This window comes from Oncorhynchus clarkii, chromosome 13 (genome assembly GCF_045791955.1).
Source record: "Oncorhynchus clarkii lewisi isolate Uvic-CL-2024 chromosome 13, UVic_Ocla_1.0, whole genome shotgun sequence".
Lineage (NCBI taxonomy): Eukaryota > Metazoa > Chordata > Actinopteri > Salmoniformes > Salmonidae > Oncorhynchus > Oncorhynchus clarkii.
The window spans coordinates 48,128,889-48,155,420 of record NC_092159.1 but is presented as its reverse complement, the minus strand read 5'-3'; the positions used below and the strand labels follow the sequence as shown (position 1 = coordinate 48,155,420).

At 46.4% G+C, this 26,532-nt stretch overlaps 1 protein-coding gene across 10 annotated transcripts in view; it reads left to right on the top strand.

Annotated features, from left to right (window-relative positions):
* Nucleotides 1-26,532, top strand: part of LOC139364944 (caskin-2-like) — a 73,296-nt gene that overhangs the window by 10,899 nt on the left and 35,865 nt on the right. For 7 of the 10 annotated variants that reach the window (XM_071102207.1, XM_071102210.1, XM_071102213.1 and 4 more), the window contains exons 2-3: nucleotides 2,207-2,734; nucleotides 17,464-17,515. In XM_071102207.1, coding sequence (XP_070958308.1) covers nucleotides 2,641-2,734; nucleotides 17,464-17,515 — 146 coding nt within the window. In that variant the 5' untranslated portion in view covers nucleotides 2,207-2,640. Of the gene's footprint in view, nucleotides 1-2,206; nucleotides 2,735-17,463; nucleotides 17,516-26,532 lie in introns of those variants that run through there. The other 3 variants (XM_071102205.1, XM_071102209.1, XM_071102203.1) reach the window with 1 other exon arrangement.

The following is a 26,532-nucleotide window of genomic DNA, read 5'->3' as shown; positions in this document are numbered from 1 at the left end:
TAATCGGTCGACCTCTAGCCAGGAGGTTTGTCATTATTGATTGATAACACCTTTCCCACCTTTCCCACACTAACTTTACAAAATTCAAACTTACAATGCTTTTATTTCATTATTCGTTTTTTTATGCATGAATACGATTGCTCACTGTTCATTGTTGGCATTTACTGCCTAAGTTTGTCATCTTTTCCAATGAAGTGATCATTAAAATAATTGGTAACATTAATTTCAAGTACTCAGGTTTTCTTCCATCATTCTTTGTCATTGATCTTGGCTTCTGAATAGTTTTTTTTATTTTTAAGTTTAGTCACAATTTCTCGATTTGCCGTAAGTCAGCCAGTCAGATATACAACCAGATTTATAGCCATTCCTTTTCCCCCCCCATCTCTTTCAACCATACAGTTTTTCAATTCCTCATCAAGTCATGGAGCGTTAACAGTTCTAACAGTCAGTTTCTTAACATGTGTATGTTTATCAAACATGTTTATCATAAATGAATCAAGTGCAGCATCTGGATGCTCGTTATTAATAACATCAGACAAAAAATATATATTTTTTAACATCATCCACATAATTCACAGCAAAATCTTTTGTATGATATCTTATACACTATTTTAGGCCCATCTTTTGGAACTTTGGCTTTCCTGAATATGCAGCCAATGGGTACAAATACAGCTTTAGAACAAAATACAACAGTATTAGTACAAATGTGATCAATGCATGTGGATGATCTTGTTCCTGTAGTGTTTGTAAACACCCTGGTAGGTGTTTAGAAACAACAGTGAGGGTAGGCGGGAGTAAAGTACACTGGTTTCCCTCCCGCTAGCTAGCAAGGAGGACTCCGGTACACAGCAGGCAGGAGGCAGGGGCAACACCGTGTACTAGCAAAGTGTGCTTGCAGGAATACCCACATGCAGAAATGCCTCAAATTGCAGGCTGCAGCTGCACACTATTGGTAATGAGTGATTTTATTGGAGGTGCTGAAGAGGTGGATTTGGTGCGTGCGCGCTTGGTCAAAAACAATACATTCTTTCCAGACAATATCTTTTTTTCAGTTTAACTTTTTTGGAGGTACATACAGGGCGTGACGGGAGTAAATTACAATAGTTTCTCAGTGAAACTCCGTATTTGTTGAATAACGAACGTGTTTTGACATTATAACGCTTGCTGAGCTGTCTAATGGGGAATGGATGGTACTGTAGCTAACTGAGCTGGAGAGGAGACTCATCATATTCATTGTCTCCTCCTCTGCCCATTTACTGGTTCAGTGTGATCGTGAACACATCACAGTTTGCGTTATTGTTATTTCATGCGCAAGTTCTATCTAATTCTGCTATCATCTTAAGTGAAACAAATATAGGTCAATTGTTTAAAAGCAACAAACACTCCTAAACTAGGCTACTTCTTGCTCTCATTTCTCTCAACTGTTCTAGGCCATTGGGCTGGAAGAGTTTAAGTAGCCTCCAATTCAAATTGCATTTGAAACATGGTCAAGCATTGAAAACCTTATCTCAGAGCCTCAGGGAAAACTGTAAATAACACCAGCTCACTTGCTGGAAAGGCTCTAAAAAAATGTCAGTCATCCTCTATGGGCAAGTTGCTCTCTCATGAACCATTTGTCCATTAAGTCCTGGTATGCACTGCAGTCATTAAACCACATTTTTTCTCATAAATTGCACTGTTTACCAGCCTTGTTGTTGTTGAGGGGGATGGATAGCGTAGGCTACCATTTGATCTCAGATATTTACTGCTCACCATGAATTGAAGTGACAACGATGCCTATTTATGTATGTGAGTGAGATGTTCATTTTGTGGGGAGATTCTTAGTGTTTCAGGATATTACTCCCTCCCTCACTGTTTCAGTTTCCTGAGAGATAAAGGGCACTCCACTGATTTTTCCTGTAACGGCAAGCCGAGTTAAAATTGAAAAAGAGATCGTAGGTACGCTGGACTTTCTAAATGAATTAGCCTGTGGCATTTGGGTGGAATTTTGTTGAAGCATGGTAAAAACCCTGTTGCTGTTCTTTGGGTTGGAGCTTCCTTGGGGTTACACACTTTTTGACGGCCTTGCTTTGGTTTCTCCTCCATGTTCACTATAGCCATATGGGCATTGAAAGACTTGCATGTCTGTGTGGGTTGTCCAGTATTGAATCTGGACTATGATATAGCCTATTAACCCAACTGTTATACTCGTTTTCTCTGTTCTCAGGTTCTGGCCTGCTGGTTCATGCGGTTCCATTCCAGCCTTCTCTGTGCTCTGACCACAGCACCCGCCGGGGCCCTCCAAGCACATAAATGGTAGCTCCACACAACTCCAATCCCTGACACACTCTGTACAATAAAATATTTAGCAAATAAAGACCAAAAGAAAGCTGAACAGGAAATTTAAGCAGCAAAAGAGATTTTCCGTCTCTCAGGCCTCCCTTGACTTGGCATCCGTAACCGGACTGGGAGTTGAGACAGCTGATTTGAGGCTGTGAGTGTCCTCCCCTCTACTGCCTCACATTCCCTCACCTGTCAGCTGTGTGTGTTTCTGTGAGGACAGTAACTTGATGCGGCTGTGCCTTAGCATGGCGCTGTGAGGAAGCCGCTGCCTGGACTCTGGACGGACGCCAGTGAAGCGCTTACACACCTTGGACCATCATGGGGAAGGAGCAGGACCTACTGCAGGCCGTCAAGACTGGAGACCTGCCCTCCACTCAGAAACTACTGGCCAAGCTCAAAGCCAGCCGAAACAGTGAGTCCTCAAGTTACCCTTAAATCTCATAGCCAGATTTATTTTAGCTCGCTGAAAGGCTGAGGGAGTGTGCAGCGCAATACATCTCCGTTATGTTTATTTGCCCAAGCTTTGGGATTATTGCCAGATGGCGCCTAAGTAAAATAATTAGATGTACGCACAGTCAGAAATCTCTTCCTCTGGAGGCAGTAAGGCAATCGGTAACATGCTTAAATAAGCAGTTTGCTTAGTTCTGTCTGCTGCTGCTGATGCCACACCTGTCATAACTACTAAACGTCTCCCAAATCAATAGATCCTGCTAAACGTCTACGCCAGTGATTCTCTAACAGGAGTAGGCTAGTCGAGCCAGCGGAAATCGACAGCTCTCAGTTGTTCAGACATGATGCAAAAGCCAGTGTTTGCTATCGAACTGACTCATCAACCAGTTTTCTAGGTCTGCTGGTTGACTCAATATTTCAACAAATGACGTTTCAGTCATTTAGCAGATGCTCTTATGCAGACCAACATACAGGAGCAAATCGCGGTAAGTGCTTTGCTCGTCAGATCTTTCACCTAGTTGTCTTGGGGATTCCAACCAGCGGCCTTTCGGTTGCTGGCCCAACGCTCTTAACTGCTAGGCTACCTGCCGCCCCACACAGTTATGTGTATTGTCTTTCTCATGAAAAAGTGATCAACTCTGTTATTGGATTATGTGAAAGATAGTCTACCTTTTACAAAGTGGAGTGTTGGAACTAATCCTATTGAATGTAGTAGAGTGATCCTTATGTTCAGTGATTGAGTGTGTTTGTTCATGGGAGCTGTGCTGAGAGGAGGTGAGTGCTCTCAACTCTCTACTCTGAGGTCAAGCTTCAGGAACTTAACTACAGAAGACTTTGAGCCTCAGCTAAAGCTTTGGGGAAATCTATCCCTTTGGATTAGCCAGGCCAGCTCCAATCCAGCCCTTATGATGATGGCGCACTAATGAACTCTCTCTCTCGGGAAACTGAAAGCTTATCCACATTCTCCGGGTTTTAATTCACTGGACCATAAGCTTACGGCCGTCTATATCGTCTCCCTTGAGAGGGACACTTTCTATCCCCAGAGTTGCTAGCCGCTGTATGAGGGTTTGTGGATGGGGTGGGTGGGTTCCCACTTGCAGACCCCCATCACAAATGCCTCACAGGTCTGAGGGGAGGGGGGAGGGGGGGGGGGGCTCAGTTGCCTCTTCTTGAGCTATCAAGTCCTATCAAATGGTATATCAACTGCAGTTTACTGCACCTTTATCCTTCTGCTCTTCCAATCACTAAATTCACCTGCTGGCATAGTTTACAAACACAAAGACCATTACTCACACACCCAGGAGGACGTTTTCTCTGACTATGAGTGTAGTCGTGTTCTCAGAGGCCTATGTAATTACTAAAATGACAGTGCTGGGTGGCTGTTTAGAGGCTGTTTTTCCACAACCACAATGCCACAAGGTGCAAGACGTTCTGGAGGACTCCTGTATTTAGTTGCTTCTCTCTGCTCATTCACTGTAGAGTTAGTGTCCGACATTGAGTTCAACATGACACCACACAGCACAGTGACTGAGAGAACTGAGAGCCCCAGGCCAGGAGGTTGGGCTGCTTTATCATTGTGATAACCTATCACCCTCTGTGCTATTCTGAACCCTCTTTTGGCTCTAAAAAAAAACATGAATTGCTCTGACCCAGAGGGGAGAGATGATGGGATATGAGGGATGGGGAGAGTTAAGTGGTCTCAGTGTACCCTGTGTTTTTCCTGTGTTTATCAAATTCAGCAGACTATTATATTGTAAGAATTGTGTACATAAGGTGTAATTACACTATAAAGGTCTCTTTGTCTGCCATGGGGTTGTAAACCCTGTGAAGCGTTCATATTAAAGGGCAACTTCTGCTTTTCAACCTAATTTTCATTATATCCTGCACAATACCAGTGTCAACATACAGCTGCACCATTGAGAGCATCTTGACTGGCTGCATCACACTTGGTATGGCAACTGCTTGGCATCTGACCACAAGGTGCTACAGATGGTAGTGCGTACGGCCCAGTACATCACTGGGGCCGAGCTCCCTGCCATCCAGGACCTCTATACCAGGCTGTGTCAGAGAAAGGCCCTAAAAATTGTCAGACTCCAGCCATCTAAGTCATAGACTGTTCTCTTTGCTACTGCACGGCAAGTGGCACCGGAGTGCCAAGTCTGGGACCCAAAGGCTCCTGAACAGCTTTCTAACCCCGAGCCATAAGACTGATAATCAAATGGCTTCCCTGACTATTTGCATTGACCCCTTTTTTATTTGCACTGACTCTCTGGCACCAGCTCACTCACTGGACTCTACTCACACATACTGCACTGACTCTCTGGCACCGGCTCACTCACTGGACTCTACTCACACATACTACACTGACTCTCTGGCACCAGCTCACTCACTGGACTCTACTCACACATACTACACTGACTCTCTGGCACCGGCTCACTCACTGGACTCTACTCACACATACTACACTGACTCTCTGGCACCAGCTCACTCACTGGACTCTACTCACACATACTACACTGACTCTCTGGCACCGACTCACTCACTGGACTCTACTCACACATACTACACTGACTCTCTGGCACCGGCTCACTCACTGGACTCTACTCACACATACTACACTGACTCTCTGGCACCGGCTCACTCACTGGGCTCTACTCACACATACTACACTGACACTCTGGCACCGGCTCACTCACTGGACTCTACTCACACATACTACACTGACACTCTGGCACCGGCTCACTCACTGGACTCTACTCACACATACTACACTGATTCTCTGGCACCGGCTCACTCACTGGGCTCTACTCACACATACTACACTGACTCTCTGGCACCGGCTCACTCACTGGACTCTACTCACACATACTACACTGACACTCTGGCACCGGCTCACTCACTGGACTCTACTCACACATACTACACTGACACTCTGGCACCGGCTCACTCACTGGACTCTACTCACACATACTACACTGACTCTCTGACCCCGGCTCACTCACTGGACTCTACTCACACATACTACACTGATTCTCTGGCACCGGCTCACTCGCTGGACTCTACTCACACATACTACACTGACTCTCTGGCACCGGCTCACTCACTGGACTCTACTCACACATACTACACTGACACCGGCTCACTCACTGGACTCTACTCACACATACTACACTGACACTGGCTCACTCACTGGACTCTACTCACACATACTACACTGACTCTCTTCACACATACTACACTGACTCTGGCACCGGCTCACTCACTGGACTCTACTCACACATACTACACTGACACTGGCTCACTCACTGGACTCTACTCACACATACTACACTGACTCTCTGGCACCGGCTCACTCACTGGACTCTACTCACACATACTACACTGACACTCCAACACACACACACATACTACACTGACACTCCAACACACACACACACACACACACACACACACACACACACGCACACACGCATGCATATTGATGCCAAACACACTCACGCATAGACAGACTTTCGTACTCTTCACATAAGCTTCTGCTACTCTGTTTATTATCTACTCTGATTGCCTAGTCACTTTTACCCCTACCTACATGTACACATTACCTCAACTACCTCGTACCTCAGCACATTGACTATGTTTACATGCACACTAATAATTAGATATTAAACTGATTATTTTAGATTATGCAATAGTCATGTAAACACCTTACTCGGCTTATCTTAATCGACGTAAGGTCAAAATCAAAGTAAGCATACACCGATTAAAACACCTGGTTTTCTGAGCAATCTTTCAAATTATTAGGACATGTAAACACCTTAATCAGCGTTCCAGCAGTGTATTTGATCTGCCCATGTGCGAGCACCAGCCGAGCGAGCCTCCGTTATTAACACGAGTGAAGTGTGTTCGGAACAACAATGTATGTGTCTTAGAAGTAGTTTTCACAGATGAGCGTGGTACCTTCAGGCGTTTGGAAATTGCTCCCAAGGATGAACCAGACTTGTGGAGGTCTATAATTTTCTTTCTGAAGTCTTAGCTGAGTTCTTTTGATTTTCCCCATGATGTCAAGCAAAGAGGTACTGAGTTTGAAGGTAGACCTTGAAATACATTCACAGGTACACTTCCAATTGACTCAAATGATGTCAATTAGCCTATCAGAAGCTTCTAAAGCCATGACATCATTTTCTGGAATTTTCCAAGCTGTTTAAAGGCACAGTCAACTTAGTGTATGTAAACCTCTGACCCACTGGAATTGTGATACAGTGAATTATAAGTGAAATAATCTGTCTGTAAACAATTGTTGGAAAAATTACTTGTGTAATGCACAAAGTAGATGTCCTAAACGACTTGCCAAAACTATAGTTTGTTAACAAGAAATTTGTGGAGTTGTTTAAAAACAAGTTTTAATGACTCCAGACTAAGTGTATGTAAACTTCCGACTTCAACTGTACGTAGACTGGTTGGTGCCTGAGATGATGAATATGACTTTGAAAAGTGGTGGAATTGCCCTTTTATCACGGGATGCTCTTGTGGCCCCTACACTCCATGCTGGGCTGGAGTTGCCTCAGCCAGCTGACAGGCCTGCCGTGCTGCTTGGGTCTGCCCCCAAGTCCCTGAGGGGATTCCTAGAGACTATCGGATTACCCTCTCCCTTCGTTTTGCCTCTTGTCCATCCCAATTTATCACCTTATACGTTACGTGTGGCTCAGCTATTGTTATGAGCTTTAACCCAGCCCATTGAAGGGATTGGGGACAGTCATTACCCCCGCCATCAGGTTTCCACAAACAAACACACATCACACAACCGTTTCTCTGACATCTGGTACCTCAGGTCTCTGCTTCACCCAATCCACTCCCTCCCATATGGTGCTCAACCAGATTAAGGGGAATTATGGGTCGGGCTGGGATGAGAAAGAAAGGTCCAACGTAGCGGGGCTTCCTCTTCTCTCTCCTACATGGCAGAGTCAGCCAAACTAAACCCTTAACAGGCCCCCGGTGAGCCAGCAACAGCGCGGTGTGAGTTCTGTGTCCCACGTCTCATGGTCAAAGCGTCTCAGGAACGGTGGGATGTAGCCAGGTCAGTTGGCTCAGAGACACACGTTTCGGACTCTGACCTCTTTCTCTCACTCTGGCCACAACAGAATGAGGGACCCCCGGTTGGATTGTTTAGGAATTTGTTTGAAGCGGTTAAATGTGTGATAATATAGACAAAATCCATGTGTTAATCCTGTCTCACTCATTTTTATTACATCCCCTAGACATCAGATACCACAAATCCCTTAGTTTTTTAGTTGCATTGGTTTTTCCCCCAATTCTGTAGATTTGGCTTTGTTCAGAGCTGCCGCAATTAAAAAAAAATTAAAACGATTGACATTTGGTATATTGAAATATGGGAGCTGTTACAATGACAGAGGATCACATGTTTGTGTGTGGTGTGGAGCTACTCATTTGTCCTGCATTAGAAAGTCAATATTTAAAACTGATGTTGGTTTCCATCATGGTTTTTTATAAGCCATATTTACCTCCGGCCTCTATTTGAAAGTCCAACGTATTCAAGCTGATAAGGTTTCATATGTGTTTTTATGCCAAGAAATATTTCACAGTTTGTGGCCCAATTAGACCTACAAAGCTTGGGGAATTGATTTGATGTTAATGTGCATCCATGCAAACCCCCAGGAATTGGGAGTGAAAACCCCCCTGGCGTATAACATCACCATCTGTCTTTTTTAAACGTAAGTGTGCCACACACTGCATTATTATTGACCAGAGGGAGCGGTGTTCCGTATTGAAGACCATCAATGTCCCATTATCGGCGTCTCGTAAAACTGTTGGGCCACAATGAAAGGCAGGGCCGTTAAGAGAGCCCCAAACAAAACGTCCAGCGCGGCGTTGGAGTCTGTGGTGATTCTCCGAGAGGGAGCAGCTGTCAGCCTCCCCAGGCCAGTGATAGGCTTCTAAGGAGCCCACTGTGACTGTCTATTGGTCGCCAGGCCGCTCGCCCACACTGCAGCCATGGTTTATTCATGACTTTGTGTTCAAACAGAGCCAGCCCACCCAAACACCCAATCCAGTCCCTTCATTCCACTTACTTAGGCCTACTCCTGCCGCCTTGTTATTCCTGCCTCTAGCTAGCACATCTGGGGCATCATGACACAGACAGGCACACAACCTCCTCCTTCTCTCCATGACAGAGGCATCACAGTGTTGAACTATTGAACTAACAATAATTCTGGGAAAAGCTCCATCCATTTACAGTTTAGTTATTGCCAGTATAGTACTTCTTGCTACTGGCAAAAAGAAATGAGCTAGAGTTCACTTGATCTGAATATTGTACCCGTTTTTCTAGTTTCCATCCCAACGTACTAGACGTTTTGCATATAGACTTGACCTTGTTTCACGCAAACACAGCATATCGTTTGCTCCGTCATCTGCTAGTTTTTATGGTTGAAGTTCAACAGAATATTATGCATTCTCCTTCACCATTGCACCTTCCTCTCCCATGTCACAATGCCTCAAATACAGCTCAGGATAATGAGAAGGAAATTTCCACTTTCTTTTCAGACTGGGCATATTGATGGGAAAGTGTTAAAACCTTTTAGACAGACCGTGAAATTCTGTCTCTGTCCTGAAGCCGCCGGTGTTTGCCTGTCAACTCTACCGTTGGTGTGCTAAATGTTTAATTGGCTCGCCAAACAGACAGGTCCCATAGACCTTGTAAAGGAGGTCAGTTAGCCCTTGCCTCAAAAGAGGAAGAAGCACTGGTCTGTGTTGGAATGGGGCCCTTCAGGACCTCTAGCTGTCTGGTCTCTGACGTAAGTGGAAAGAGAAGAAACACAAATGGGAAAAGCAAAGGTTATTGTTACCAGAGTGGTCTACCTATGACCCTTTGTCAAGTGTTCTGTTTTCTACTGGGTTGGATCACAGACAAGCTAGCCAACATTTATCAAAGCATTTTTTTGTTTTACTCATCTAAGACCAAGATGAATCTATTAGCACAGCCTCAAGTATATCTCTTGCCTTGGACATTTGGGAAACTGCTGAACTTCTGTTGAACTTTGTTTCATGTCTCTCTTCAACCATCCTTTAATTTTTGTTGATGAGTGCCAGATTTACTGGAATTAAAAGGGTGGGGGTCTTTCAAAACCACCTGTTACAGCAGATACCAATGTCGATGATACAACAAACTTTGGAATGCACTACCATATTTACAAAGATGTTGAATGACATTTCCCTAATTTGTATGTTAGTTCCTGCATGTGCTTATAAGGATTTGGGGGGTTTGGGTGTGTATGTTAGTTCATGCATGTGCTTGTAAGGATGTGTGTAGTCTGGGGGGGTTGGGGGTGTATGTTTTTGTGTATTATGTAAGCTTTGTTCAGCAGAATGGGCTCTTTTTGTTTGTTACATATCTCTGCCAGTCTGTTTCCACAGCATCATGTCAGATGGACAGCTTTCACAATGTCTCATCATTGACATTGCCTGACTGAACAACCATAAGATTTTAAGATATGACTGATTGTTCACCTCTTTGGAAAATGTATTAAATCTTCATCTTTATACAGTCAAGATTAGAATGACATTTTGGATGTCACGTCATGGTATTTCCACAACATAGAAACGTAGGCTCATATGCACATATCTCTCTACCTCTTGGCTCAAGGCTGGCTTTACACATTCACATTTTGACACGTGCGTAATAGTGGAAAGCTACTCTTCTGAGTGCAGTTGTTTTCCAAAAGGCACCAGTGCAGAGCTTTCAAAGCACCCTTCCCGTTGAGGGCCTTAATGACTCAGCCTTCAGGCAGGATGTGACTGGAGCATAGGCCCAGGTGCACACTGGCACTCTGAACTGGAAAAAACGGTACATTAAGATGCAGTTTCACGCTGACAAAAAGCTAAGGCACCAAATGGGCAACAGAACAGTATGACTTATGACTGACTCCCAGCTGTGTACTCCTTGGTCTTATCAAGGTTTCAGTTATTTTCCCCAAATCCCTCCCGCTCTATCTGTGCCAACCATTGTCCAAGACACGACATAGCAGCACAGTGCGTTTGAATGCAGAAAAAGAATAGGAGGGATGATGTCATGTTGTAGGAATGTGTACCCCACAAGGAAACCTGCAATCTGTTTTCTGGAACTGGAATCTGACTCCTCTTGTGAAATTACAGTTTGGCTTAACCCGAAGACTGAGATTCAAGTTTTGGTGTAGAGGACAAAGAGAAGGGTAAGAGGCCTCGGAACTTTCCAACAGAACTGTTACTATTCTGCCCACCAGGAGTCTGAGGCGACTTCAAACAGGACTTAGAGGAGAGAAAAGTCTAGCTTTTGTCATGGAGATGAGGAAATGTGGTCTCGGCTGCGGTACTGATATCGAAGGGGAGAGAAGCAGAGCTGTCGAAAGGGAAAGTGGCTGGTATCTCTCCCTGGGCTGTTCATCTGTCACCTTATCTCCATTACTGTAAGTGGAGGCCTGATGCACCTCACCCACACTGAACGCAAACGGACATGGTTAGTCACATGCTTACTCTGTCAGGAGGAGAGGGGAGTTAGTACTGGGGAAGTAAGTAGATGAAAGTTTGGCGCCGCTGGAGAGAAAAAGTCCATTATGAACAAAGGATGGGGTGTGGAGTTTCCTCTTATCCTGTGACCAAAAAGTGTGGAGTGTTCTGGTGCGTTTGTTTAGATTAAAGAGGAAGAGGCAGGAACTCACACACACACACACTCATATTTGCTATCCTCCACCCCTCAAGACAAAAACATTGCAATGTTTGTTTTCTTTTTTTACCCAAGGAACATTCTCCATGCTGGGAAAAAGTATCTCATTAAGGGCTTGGTTCTCTGTGTGTGCAGTTATCAGAGGGGTGCAGGTTTAAATGCATACCTCCTTGACAAGCTCTTCCAAGAGGACCCTAGAGTCTGCCACTACATCATCTAGTGGCCATTAGGCCTCCCATTAGGGCCTGCCGTCCAATCAGCTATAATCATTAGGGCCTGCCATCCAATAAGCTATAATCATTAGGGCCTGGTCTCTGGGCCCTCCATTTCTGTCACAAACACCTGAGTGACACACAGAGGTGAAGTGTCCCGTTTAGCATTCCTGCAGGTCAGTGTGAGTTAGGCTCTGTCAGCAGCTTCCAGCTGTGTCTGTCCTGTCTTGGCTGGCTCGTTGGCTCTCTTTTCATTAGCCTCTGCTGACTCTGGCCCCATGACAAACAGCATCCAAATGTAATCTTCTGCATGTATCATATGCAAACATCACTGTTCATTTCCTCTCAGATGTTGTGATGCTGGTGTCATGCACCTGCCTCTTCATTAACCCCACCCCCCAGCCCATATGGGTCTGTATGGCAGAACCCCCCATCAGGACGATTATGTCACCCTGCTGTCCTTCTTTCATCTGAATGTGTGTCTCTTTCTTTAATAAAACCTGCCGTATGTGTCACACCCCCGAGCCCTATTCTCTGTGGACGCCCAGCTGGGCAGAGACACAATGCAACTCACGCAGGTCATTTGCATGCGTGGTGCTCCATTGTGTCAGCTGTCTAATGGGCCTCAACAGGGAGAACGACCAGGGATCTTATCTCTTCTCATAGTCTTGCTTTGCATCCTGCTCCCACAGCCAGGCCCCCACCAAGGTTTCCAGGAAGGCTCTGTCTGGCCTGGGAACAAATGACAGAGTGAATGATTGTTAGCTCAATTAGTACCTCGTCTCAATTTTTTTTTACTGTCTTTTAGTGTTTGCGTGCGATCCTCTGGCAAATATGCTAATTACTTGGAAACAGAATTCTCGGGAAAAGAGAATTGGATGAATAATTTGGGTCAGAGCAATAGCTGCACCCATTAGACAAAGAATTTGGACCTCTCTTTTGGGACAGTGCTGAATATGAACTCAGTTCAGCGTTTAGTCTCAGGGTCATTGTGAGGTTTAGGGCATATTACAGTCTTGGTGGGTTAGTGGAGCTCTCAGCATGGCAGCAGTGGGTATATGATATAATCACAGCGGTGAGTCAGTATCTGTGTCCATGGCTCTTCTCCAGGCACTGCTCCAGCACTGGGGTTTAGGCCTACAATTTGGGACCCGGAGATGCAATCTCCGCCCTGCGTCAGGTGCAGATAATGCCACAGCACATCACAGTCCAGCAGGTCCAGAGCGAAGCCATGGGATTATCTCCCAAGGTGGTGCAGCGGTTTCACCCTGCTACACCAGATGTGTTGTAACTGCTAGTCCTGTTGGTGAACATTAGGGCTGATTCCATTTAGTTGACTGTTTGGTCGATAGGCTGTTGGTCGACCAAGATTTCTTTAGTCGAGCAAATAATAATACGAATAATTTAATTGTGTACAAGACATGTCTGATTCATGCATGTTTGAGTGGATTAATCTATTGTAGAGGCCGTGGGGATGGCACAGTCCATCAGTCTAAGACGTGCTTCTAGAATTGTATATGTTTATATTACGTAATAACAATGGTGCAACACTAATAAAAATAATATGGACGGGGCAATAAACACTGAAGTTCTGTAGTGGTCACTGCAGCAATGGGGAGCCCCATCACCTGTGAACCCTGGGGAGCCCCATCACCTGTGAACCCTGGGGAGCCCCATCACCTGTGAACCCTGGGGAGCCCCATCACCTGTGTACCCTGGGGAGCCCCATCACCTGTGTACCCTGGGGAGCCCCATCACCTGTGTACCCTGGGGAACCCCATCACCTGTGTACCCTGGGGAGCCCCATCACCTGTGTACCCTGGGGAGCCCCATCACCTGTGAACCCTGGGGAGCCCCATCACCTGTGTACCCTGGGGAGCCCCATCACCTGTGTACCCTGGGGAGCCCCATCACCTGTGAACCCTGGGGAGCCCCATCACCTGTGGACCCTGGGGAGCCCCATCACCTGTGTACCCTGGGGAGCCCCATCACCTGTGTACCCTGGGGAGCCCCATCACCTGTGTACCCTGGGGAGCCCCATCACCTGTGTACCCTGGGGAGCCCCATCACCTGTGAACCCTGGGGAGCCCCATCACCTGTGAACCCTGGGGAGCCCCATCACCTGTGAACCCTGGGGAGCCCCATCACCTGTGTACCCTGGGGAGCCCCATCACCCGTGTACCCTGGGGAGCCCCATCACCCGTGTACCCTGGGGAGCCCCATCACCCGTGTACCCTGGGGAGCCCCATCACCCGTGTACCCTGGGGAGCCCCATCACCCGTGTACCCTGGGGAGCCCCATCACCCGTGTACCCTGGGGAGCCCCATCACCCGTGTACCCTGGGGAGCCCCATCACCCGTGTACCCTGGGGAGCCCCATCACCCGTGTACCCTGGGGAGCCCCATCACCCGTGTACCCTGGGGAGCCCCATCACCCGTGTACCCTGGGGAGCCCCATCACCCGTGTACCCTGGGGAGCCCCATCACCCGTGTACCGTGGGGAGCCCCATCACCCGTGAACCCTGGGGAGCCCCATCACCTGTGTACCCTGGGGAGCCCCATCACCCGTGTACCCTGGGGAGCCCCATCACCCGTGTACCGTGGGGAGCCCCATCACCCGTGTACCGTGGGGAGCCCCATCACCCGTGTACCGTGGGGAGCCCCATCACCCGTGTACCGTGGGGAGCCCCATCACCCGTGTACCGTGGGGAGCCCCATCACCCGTGTACCGTGGGGAGCCCCATCACCCGTGTACCGTGGGGAGCCCCATCACCCGTGAACCCTGGGGAGCCCCATCACCTGTGAACCCTGGGGAGCCCCTTCACCTGGGGAGCCCCTTGACCTGTGAACCCTGGGGAGCCCCATCACCTTTGCGGTGTTGACATTACACAGGAGAATACAGAGCGTGTGTCCCTCCCAGCTATGACTGGTATGTCCTTATTATTAAGATAAGAAAATCCTTTCAATGTACAGGTCTAGTCTGTTTTCTAATGTTTGCTTCCTTCAAAATAGTCTCAGGTGCACTAACTCTTTTGGCCTAATGAATTGACTGAGGTGCAGAGACATGTAGTTGAGACAGATGTTTCCCTTTTCATGGCATTTTGGGTTAACCCTCTCTCTGGTGATCCTTTTAAGACAACATAGGATGTGATCAAGGAAATTACCCCTCTTTCTATTTTTGTTTGGATGACCAATCTATTGTTGGTTTTCTACGCTGGACGTTGGGTCCAGTCTTTGTTGTCTTTATTTGTATAGTACAAGTATTCCCAAACGGGGGTAAAATGTATAATTTGGGGGAATTTTTCTCACATTTTCAAACAGTACATTTATATTTTCCAACGGGGCTATACATTTGGGTGAGTTTTTTTTTCTTGTCTGAGTAGCCTCGTTTCACTGCCAAAAATCAAATTCAACCATCTAGTGTTCAGCGAAATAACAACACGATGTAAAATACAGGTAGCCTAGTCAAATAATTAACATCCAATCACATTAACTGTTACTCGCTCGCGGGAAACCTTCACTCTTGCACAGACATTTAGAAACGAAACATGACAATTATTTTGAGCGAGAATAAAGATGACTTGCGAGTAGTAAGACATGTATAAAAGCAACAGAGAGCATTAATAAGGGGCTAGAAGCGTCTTATATGGTGAGCTACCGAATGGCTAGGACAGGCAAGCCCCATGCTATTGTGGAGGACTTAATTCTTCCTGCTGTTGTGGATATGGCTGGGTCAATGCTGGGGGAAAAGGCCCAAAAAACCATACAGACAATTACTTCATCAAACAACATTGTTTCACGATGCATCAGTGACATGGCAGGAGATTTTTTTGAAACAATTACTGCTTCGCATACAAGCCAGTGAATTATATGTGTTACAGCTGAATGAGTCAACAGACATGGCTGGCACAGCTTCTGGTATACAGTGGGGCAAAAAAGTATTTAGTCAGCCACCAATTGTGCAAGTTCTCCCTCTTAAAAAGATGAGAGAGGCCTGTAATTTTCATCATAGGTACACTTCAACTATGACAGACAAAATGTGAGAGAAAAAAAATCCAGAAAATCACATTGTAGGATTTTTAATGAATTTATTTGCAAATTATGGTGGAAAATAAGTATTTGGTCAATAACTCAAGTTTCTCAATACTTTGTTATATACCCTTTGTTGGCAATGACAGAGGTCAAACGTTTTCTGTAAATCTTCACAAGGTTTTCACACACTGTTGCTGGTATTTTGGCCCATTAGTCAGCATAATTTGCAAATAAATTAATTAAAAATCCTACAATGTGATTTTCTGGATTTTTTTATCTCATTTTGTCTGTCATAGTTGAAGTTTACCTATGATGAAAATTACAGGCCTCTCTCATCTTTTTAAGTGGGAGAACTTGCACAATTGGTGGCTAACTAAATACTTTTTTGCCCCACTGTATGTCCGTTACGTTTATGGGGGGTCAATTAAGGAAGACATCCTCTTCTGCAAACCACTTTAAACTAGGACAACAGGATAATATATTTTTTAAGTACTGGACAGCTTTGTGACATGAAATGGACTTTGGTGGTCAAGATGTGTTGGTACCTGTACTGATGGTGCAAACGCCATGACAGGGAAACATAGTGGAGTGGTAACGCACGTGCAAGCAGTTACGTTAACATAAAACAGAGGTTAGAGGTTACGTTAACATAAAACACTGGCGACTCCCGGTGTGGGGCTAACTCTAGATGGAAAAGCACCATATGAGTCCCTGTGGTGGCCAGTGACATTTTTTCTTCTAAAGCCACACTAGGATGATGGAGAGGCATCTCTATCAGAAGATCAAAAGACACAACAAGGTCTCCTCCCCCCTGTTCTCTGAACAGTGTATTGTCTCCTGACCTGGCCACAGAGGTCAGCCTGGGGTCAGAGGCTAATGAACTGCCTCTAGAGACGGAGAGAAAGGGACAGATCTATCAGGGACAGTTTGTTTGGGATAGCTAGCTCACCCACCAGGTTTTTGAGGCCTGGTGGGTGAGCTAGCTGGAGTCTCCACTCCACTGTCTGTCGCTCTCTCCTTAAACCCTGAACCATGACCCCGTAGCCCTCTAAAAAAATAATATATTTAACCTTTATTTAACTAGGCAAGTCAGTTAAGAACAAATTCTTATTTACAATGAAGGCCTACCAAAAGGTAAAAGGCCTCCTGTGGGGACGGGGGCCTGAGATTCAAAATAAAAATAAATACAATATAAATATAGGACAAAACACACATCACAACAAGAGAGACAACACAACACTACATAAAGGGAGACTAAAGACAACAACATAGCAAGGCAGCAACACATGACAACACAGCATGGTAGCAACACAACATGACAACAACATGGTAGCAACTTATCAGGGTGAGTATCTAGACCAGGATCTCTTAGTCCTGTGGCCTGCAGGTCTTCAGCCTTTCCAGAACCAGATGCTCTATAATCTTTTAGAATGACTGAGATGGTTCCCACAGATAATCTTGTTGAACCTGGAGATGGTTTGAGCTCTCAAGCAAACACATGATCATGAGTGAACTAATAATAGATCTGTAAAACAATGCTCAACCACCAGATTTTGCACTACCAAAAAACAAGCCAATCCAGTATACTACTTTAAACCATGAACTGAAGATGCACCATGAAGACACTTCCCTCCAGGCTTAAGTGAATAGTTTCTAGGTTAACCAGTAGCACAGTGTTTGTTCTAAAAATATCCTGAACGTATGTTGATTTATTTTCTGTCTTGTGTTTTTGCAGAGTTGTTGGGCTCCACGAAGAGACTGAACGTCAACTACCAGGATGGAGATGGGTAAGTGTGTGATGATGATAACACTGTCCTAAAGAACTGACTGTCAACCTCTGTAAAAAAATACAATAAAAGATGGCCTACCAATAAGCTGCTCTTTCTGTATCTGTAAAACAGTAGTTCTACTGTGTAGCTTCTACATACAAGTGCTGGGATTTTAAAGCTCAATGCGTCTTGTCTTGGCTTGTGATAAACACCCTGCGTTAGTTTGCCTTGGGTTGAATCATGGCCTTCTGCTAAGTCAGCCAAAGCAGACTAACTGGTAATTGTGTCTGGAGGAGAAGCGAAGGTGTCACTGCTGAAAACGCTAATTTAATTGTTGTTTCTACTACTGCTTCTTGCCCAAAAGCAGACACACCACAGTCTACTAACCCCCCAGTTACCCTGTCTGCCAATGGAAATGCTGACTGTAAAAATGTTCCCCCTCGCTTATTAGCATAGGTCTAGTTTCTCCTCATCTATTTTTCTCTTTGTGGAGGGACTTGGATCCCATATGAAAGTTCTCACTTTTTCCCTTTTCACAGGGTGGTGTGTTTTCATCACAGATATTTTTGTCGGCTGCTAGAGCCATACTAATTTTCACAATTGCTCTCAGTAGCTGATAGAGCAGCACATTGATGACATTGGTGAGATCCCTTGGTGCAGCATGGCTTTTTTAAAGAGTCGCTCAGCTCCCTGTAGAATATGAACTAGTCAAAAATTAGATCATGCAAACTCTGGCAAAGTCTACAGTTAGACTGTCTTAGTTCAGATTGAGTCCGATAGGCTTAGCACACCCGAGATACCTCTTATAGCGTTCCCACATCCATCCAAACAGCCTTCCCCCTCTACAGACACTACTGGTGCCCCCTCACTCAGCCTAAATAAACAGAATAACACAAGTTGAGAGAAGAGCCAAGACAACAGTGGGAGACCTTTAGATAAGCCGTGCCTCTGAGATGGCTGTAAAACGGTCCAGAGAGCAGGACATTGGCGCACCATATATCAGAGCCCAGGTCCCCCCCCAGGCCCCAGGCTCTGGCCATGGTTTACTGCTTGTTATGCATCTTCTCCAACCCCCTCCTCTCTCTTTGTCAGCTCTCAGGGGCCGGGGGGGGGGGGGGGATTCAGAGGCGGAGCCTGAGGGGTCAGGGGTGGGGTTTGTCTGGCGTAGTGGGCGGGACTGTGACCGATTTAGATGGGAGTGTTTACAAAAGCTGCCACACAACTCAATGCAGTGATGACAGCGTCCGCGTCCAGGAATTATATACTAGTTAGAAAAACATGGCTGGAAACAGAGTTGAAGGCTTGATGATGATACATTACATGACCAAAAGTATGTGGACATCTGCGCATTGAACATTTTATTCCAAAATCATGGGCATTAGTATGGAGTTGGTCCCCCCCCTTTGATGCTGTAACAGCCTCCCACTCTTCTGGGAAGGCTTTCCACTAGATGTTGGAACATTGCTGCGGGGACATGCTTCCATTCAGCCAAAAGAGCGTTAGTGAGGTCGGACACTAATGTTGGGCGATTAGGTCTGGCTCGCAGTCAACGTTCCAATTCATCCTAAAGGTGTTCAGTGGAGTTGAAGTCAGGGCTCTGTGCAGGCCAGTCAAGTTCTTCCACACCGATCTTGACAAACAATTTCTATATGGACCTCGCTTTGTGTATGGGGCCATTGTCATACTGAAACAGGAAAGGGCCTTCCCCAAACTGTTGCTCCAAAGTTGGAAGGACAGAATTGTCTAGAACGTCATTTTATGCTGTAGCGTTAAGAATTCCCTTCACTGGAACTAAGGGGCCTAGCACGAATCATGACCAAGAGCCCCAGACCATTATTCCTCCTCCACCAATTTTTCAGTTGGCACTATGCATTCGGGCAGGTAGCGTTCTCCTGGCATCCGCCAAACACAGATTCATCTGTCGTAGTCGTACTGCGAGCTGGTGAAGCGTGATTCATCACTCCAGAGAACGCGTTCCCACTCCTCCGGAGTCCAATGGCGGTGAGTATTACACCACTCCAGCCGATGCTTGGCATTGCGCTTGGTGATCTTAGACTTGTTTGCGGCTGCTCAACCATGAAGCTTTCCGACGAACAGTTATTGTACTGACATTGCGGAATGAGGACAGGCAATTTTTACACACTACGGGCTTCAGCACTTGGCGGACCTGTTCTGTGAGCTTGTCTGACCTGCCTCTTCGCAGCAGAGTTGTTTTGCTCCTAGACGTTTCCACTTCACAGTAACAGTGCTTACAGTTGACCGGGGCAGCTCTAGCAGGGCAGAAATCTGACGAACGGACTTGTTGGTAAGGTGGCATCCTATGACGGTGCCACGTTGAAAGTCACTGAGCTCATCAGTAAGGCCATTCTAGTGCCAATGTTTGTCTATGCAGATTGCATGGCTGTGTGCTCGATTTTATACACCTGTCAGCAACGGGTGTGGCTGAAATAGCCGAATCCACTAATTTGAAGGTTTCCACATACTTTTGTATATACTATATAGTGTATGTGGGGATCAACATTAGCATGTCGGAAGAGTGTTAATTTGTGTCTTGCTGTGTGTTCCTCAGGCTGTGTGTGTGTGTTGCTCGGTTGTAATGGCCCCCGTGGGGACATGGAATTTCAAGTGGTGGGAAAGGTCTTTCATTATTCATCAGTGCTGTTGGCACTGCTCTGCTTTTCTCTCTAGCGTTAAACACAGACTATACTACTGCAGGAACCCGACCCCTCATCTTATCACTACAGCTCAGTCTCATATCCTATAGCTTAGTCTAGCGCTCCATTAGTAGGCCATACGCGATCATGTTGAAGCACAGCACACAGCAATTATGTTTACAACAGTAATCACTCATGTATATTGTGGGCTGATTGTTTTTCTAGAACACTTTGTTGTTGGGCAATCATGGAAAGTGTTCAGTCTGTCTTGGCAGTAGTGAGGGGGGGATATGACTGGGCTCTTTAGTATGTAGTACTATGAATGTTGTTCAGGTGAAGACCTGTATGAGAGAATGATGAAAGGTTCTTACTCATCCCTTACTGTAGGCGTGGACATGGTTGATATACACTCAGTGGCCCGTTTATTAGGTTCACACATCTAGTACCGGGTTGGACCCCCCTTTACCTCCAGAACACCTTGAATTCTTCAGGGAATAGAATCATTGCTCAGTTGGTATCAAGGGACCTAACGTGTGCCAGGAAAACATTCCCCACACCATTACACCTCCCCCTCCACCCTGTACCATTGACACCAGGCAGGGTGGGGCCATGGACCCATACTGTTTATGCTAAATCCGGACTCTGTCATCAGCATGACGCAATAGGAACCGGGATTCGTCGGACCAGGCGATGTTTTGTGTTGGTGAAGGCGTGCCCACTGGAGCCGCGTCATCTTGTTTTTAGCTGATAGAAGTAGAGCCCTCTGTGGTCGTCTGCTGCAATAGCCCATCAGTGACAAGGACCGACGAGTTGTGCGTTCCGAGATGCTGTTCTACACACCACTGTTGTACTGCGCCGCTATAAGCCTTTTGTCACAATTCTTTCCATTTTTGCCCACTGCTGTTGACTGGGTGTTCTTTGTTTGTCTCACCATTCTCTGTAAACCCTAGACACTGTTGTGTGTGAAAAGCCCAGAAGGGTGGCAGTTTCTGAGAGACTGGAACTGATGTGCCTGGTACCACCGATCATACCACACTCTGGCTTAGGTCCCTTTTACCCATTCTAACGTTTAATCGAGCAGTAACTGAATTCCTTGGTGCCTGTCTGCCTGCTTTATAAAGTAATCCACAGCCACGTGACTCACTGTCTGTAGGAGAGGGGTGGTGTACCTAATAAACTGTCCAACTGGTCAGCTCACGCAACTGTTATTAAGATGTGTGTGTGTGAGGCTGTGAGAGTGTGCTTGGCGCCCATTCATCCCATTTCCGTAGACTATTTGCCCTCTCTCCGTGTATGTGCTAGCATGCATGAGAGAAAGAGATTGTGTGTGTGTGTGTGTGTGTGTGTGTGTGTGTCTGTGTCAGAGAAAGGCATACTGAACAAACACTGGTGCTGTAATATATTAAAGGGTCTCTTTTCTGCAACCTTGTGAGACAAATTAGTATTTGAGTCTCCATTAACTTTTCCAGCTTTTGGTCTGTGTTTGGGGTGCAGTTTCCATGGAGAGCAGCACTGGAATGGCCTGGGCTGAATGGCTGTGCCTGTCTGTGGGGGACTGGTTGGATCCCTGGCCTGTGTGTCTGCGTGTCCACAGAGGGCAGTACTGCCAGGACCCGTCAACACACCCCTGTCATCTGAAGCAATGGAGGGAAAGAACCAACCCTGGCAGGAGAGGACTATACACTACTAACTCTCCCTCTGAGAGCTGGACAGAAAGCCTGCTCTGTTTCCAAACTACCATAGAAGCTGACATCCATGCATGTTAGAAGGGTATGTCAACACAGCTCCCTGTGGGAGGAAGGTGTGTGTGTGTGTGTGTGTGTGTGTGTGTGAGAGAGAAAGACTGTATATTTAAGAGAATGAAACAGTGTGTCTGAACCTGCGCTCGTAAAAACTCCCTGTAAATGTTTTCATTCAGACGGCTTGTACTGTCATATAAAATCCATTGACTTATAAAGGAACATAGGAAAGATACCAAAGGCTTCCAAAAAAGACCTCACCATTGAAATGTATCTAAAAGTGATGTCTTAGTTCCCGTGTTTCCGAGCCATTTCATTGGCTCTACTACTATACTACACAGAGCTATAGGGCCCACCTGCATTGATGCTGAGCCTCGATGACCAAGGCCAGGCCACTCTGTTTGCTGAAACGATTAGCACACAGCCCAGATTGGAAGGAAGTTATTAGCCTCTGACCTCTCAGTCAGCCAGCCAGCCAGCCAGTCAGATAGACAGAGAGATACTAGACTGGCCAGGTCACCTTGGGGAATGTGACACTATCAGCAGGAATGTCATTTGACAGGATGGTGCCTTGGCTCTGAGAGGCTGTAACTCTCTCACTGTCCCTGGTCTGGCTAGGGAGCAGTGTGGAGTTCTGTCTGTCTGTCTGTCTGTCTGTCTGTCTGATATACTACTCCAGTCGGCAGGGATGACAGCACTCCAACCTGGTACTGAGGGGCCTGATTGGAGACAGGTCAGACCCTCTCCATCTCCCTCCATAAATATCTCTCTCATCCTCTCTTTCTGTCTCTCCCTCTCTCTCTTTCTTTCATTGGAGTGGTGTGCTAGAGTGATAAGGTAAGAGGTGTCCCTGTTCTCTTCTAGAGAGGGGGAGAGGGAGAGACGGTGGGGTTGACAGGAGGAGAGACCTGCGTGCTTTGAACACAGAGCCTTTTCAAGGGCCTTTCTCTCTTCTGGACTCTCACGTCCTGCCAGGGGGAGAACAGGAGAGAGAATGGAAGGGAAGGACAGAGGAGGGATTGTGTACCTCCGGCCTCTCACCTCCCTCTCTCCCTCTTCTGACGTCCCTCTTTCATGGCTGGGCTCTGTGTAAAGCCCCTGGCCCCCGAGTGACTTAATACATCCCCACCCCATGGCCCAAATAAACCCTGCTGCATTAGGGGTAGGAACCCAAGCTCTACCTCAGAGGATAGAGGCAGGATTCACTGGGTTAAGATGCCCTAAGGCAGGCCTAATGAGACCAACGTCACACGGGTTTCATCCAGGTTTAGAGAGATCTCAACTGAAGGTTCACGAAAGAGAGGGAGGGTGTGTGTATGTGCATATTCTGCTTGGTGTGTGACTCTCACAGAGGTGTGAAGTGTTTTCAGAAGCACAAATCAAGTGATTTGGGACGCGGTTCACCAACACTTCTGTACTCAATATTACAACATGAAAAACGGTTCGGTACTCAAATTTTGTTACTTTCGGTTCTATCAAATGTGTCTCACGTTTGGAAATGAACTAAATGTATTGAACTTAACTTGGGCAAATTAGTAAATGCTCTATTATCATAACACATGACCAGAATGCATCAGGGATTCGTATTCCATGCAATTTTCTGGAGAGGCAACGACAGGAATGCCCCTGTCTGTGTGCGGTGCTCGTATGTCTATCACTTTGTGTAACCATTATGGATGCTAATGATAACCGTCTGGTAGATGGAAAGCTTTTCCCAGTAGTCTATGCCTACCTGGCAGAATCAATCATTTTGCAAACTCCATCACACATGCGCTACAGAAACACCGCTAACCAAACAACCGTGCTAAGCGTCTGCACTTGAATTAAAGGGTATCTACACTAAAACATAATAACGTCTTCTGATGTGGTTTAGTCGTTGTTGTGGATTTAGAACATCTAATTTATATCTTTTTTTTGAAGCCGAACAAACGGGGAAAAATCACATTCTCTCTGCTTTTTTTGCCGTGTTATCGTTTGGGTATAGAGTTTTTTTTTAATGTAACCTTTATTTCACTAGGCAAGTCAGTTAAAAACAAACTCTTATTTACAATGACGACCTCCACCGGCCAAACCCGGACGACGCTGGGCCAATTGTGCACCGCCCTATAGGACTCCCAATCACTGCCGGACGTGATACAGCCTGGAGTCGAACCACTGAGATGCAGTGCCTTAGACCGCTGCACCACTCGTGATACTAAACCTGGTATCAGCATCCAAGTCAAAATTCTTGTATCGTGACAGCACTTGTGCTCATCCCTAGTCTGGACCTCAGCTGCTGGTTTTATTCACATACAAAATATCAGTTTCTTTCCCTGCATGTCTAGTCTCCCCTACTTGTGCTCTTTCTTCAGACTCTCTTTGTGTGAGGAAGCCCTGGAGTGCAGCTCACGGTAACTCCACTATAATATGCTGACATAATATGCTGACTATAATATGCTGACATCTCTCTATAGTACCGGCCGTCTCTCTATAGTACCGGCCGTCTCGCTATAGTACCGGCCGTCTCTCTCTAGTACCGGCCGTCTCTCTCTAGTACCGGCCGTCTCTCTCTAGTACCGGCCGTCTCTCTCTAGTACCGGCCGTCTTTCTCTAGTACCGGCCGTCTCGCTATAGTACCGGCCGTCTCTCTCTAGTACCGGCCGTCTTTCTCTAGTACCGGCCGTCTCGCTATAGTACCGGCCGTCTCGCTATAGTACCGGCTGTCTCTCTCTAGTACCGGCCGTCTCTCTCTAGTACTGGCCGTCTCTCTCTAGTACTGGCCGTCTCTCTCTAGTACTGGCCGTCTCTCTCTAGTACTAGCTGTCTCTCTCTAGTACTAGCTGTCTCTCTCTAGTACTAGCTGTCTCTCTCTAGTACTAGCTGTCTCTCTCTAGTACTAGCTGTCTCTCTCTAGTACTAGCTGTCTCTCTAGAGTGCAGGTTAGGTGCTGTACGGTATAATATGTTCTGGCAGCTTCCTCCCTCTTTCCTCTCCATGTGGATGGTGGTGACTGCAGGCTGTGGCTGCGGCCTGGACCTGCGTGTGTGTGTGAGAGGGGAGATTTATATCTGTGGTGTTTGGACTTGACGGTGGTGCTGGAGGCAGGACTGTTACTCACCAGCCTGATGAGTTGAGTCCTTCTTCCCCTCTGAGCTGAGTCACCTCTAGAGGCCACACTTTGTGTTGGCATGTCCCGACAACACACACACATCATGGCACTCATAAAACATGATGGGGGGGGGGGGCAAATCCTCCCACCCACAGTTTGGGGGCTTTCATTTTTTATTTACTACCCCCATACCCCCCTTCCCTTTCTCCCCAAAACAGATAAAGCTGAACAACAAAGAGAGAAAAGGGGAGGAGGGGGGAGAGACTGTCTGGATGAGGATGGGGGGAGTCTGGTCTTGATTGAGACAAAGCCTCCAGCTCCATTATCTTTCCTGTTATTCATGTCTCCTGGTGTCTAGTGAATCCTAGACTACTGGCTGGCTGGCTTCTACACTACAGTACTACCCAATAACACAGCCCTCAACCCACAGCCCAGAGCAGGGTTCTGGCTGAGCCTGGATTTGCTTTATATTGTGGCCTCTTTCTACATATTGAAGAGGTTGTTTTACATTCACTTTACCATCAGATCACATGCAGATTGAATCGTCACCAGTGAGAAGATGTGTGTGTGACTAACAGCCCAGGGCTGTGGTGTGTTATTGGGTTAATGGAAGAGTACTGTCTCTCTCTCTCTCTCTCTCTCTCTCTCTCTCTCTCTCTCTCTCTCTCTCTATCTTTGTCTCTCTCTGTCTCTGCCTCTCTGTTTGCCTCTGTCGCTCTCTGTCTGTCTCTGTCTCGCTCTGTTTGTCTCTGTCTCGCTCTGTTTGTCTCTGTCTCGCTCTGTTTGTCTTTCTGTCTCTCTCTGTTTGTCTCTCTGTTTGTCTGTCTCTCTGTCGCGCTGTCTCTGTTTGTCTGTCTCTCTGTTTGTCTGTCTCTCTGTTTCTGTCTCTCTGTTTGTCTGTCTCTCTGTTTGTCTGTCTCTCTGTTTGTTTGTCTGTCTGTTTGTTTGTCTGTCTCTCTGTTTGTCTGTCTCTCTGTTTGTCTTTCTCTCTGTTTGTCTTTCTGTCTCTCTGTTTGTCTCTCTGTTTGTCTGTCTCTCTGTCGCGCTGTCTCTGTTTGTCTGTCTCTCTCTGTTTGTCTGTCTCTCTGTTTGTCTGTCTCTCTCTGTTTGTCTGTCTCTCTCTGTTTGTCTGTCTCTCTCTGTTTGTCTGTCTCTCTCTGTTTGTCTGTCTCTGTCTCTCTGTTTGTCTGTCTCTCTGTCGCACTGTCTCTGTTTGTCTGTCTCTCTCTGTTTGTTTGTCTGTTTCTGTCTCTCTGTCCCTCTCTGTCTCTGTCTCTCTCTGTTTGTCTCTCTCTCTCTCTGTCTGAGTGCTGGTGGTGGGTTGTTTACTGTTGAAAGACACAAGCAATGCCATTGGCCTCTAAGCCTCCCCATTGTCAACAAATCCCAATGCCCTCTCAATTGTGTCTTTCACTCAACTATACTATGTCTGTACTGAACTCTCTCTCCAAACGTCATCTTCCCATCTCCTCTTCTCCGTTGTCTTTGTGCCTCTGTGCTATATCCCTCTGTTATCTTCCCATCTCCTCTTCTCCGTTGTCTTTGTGCCTCTGT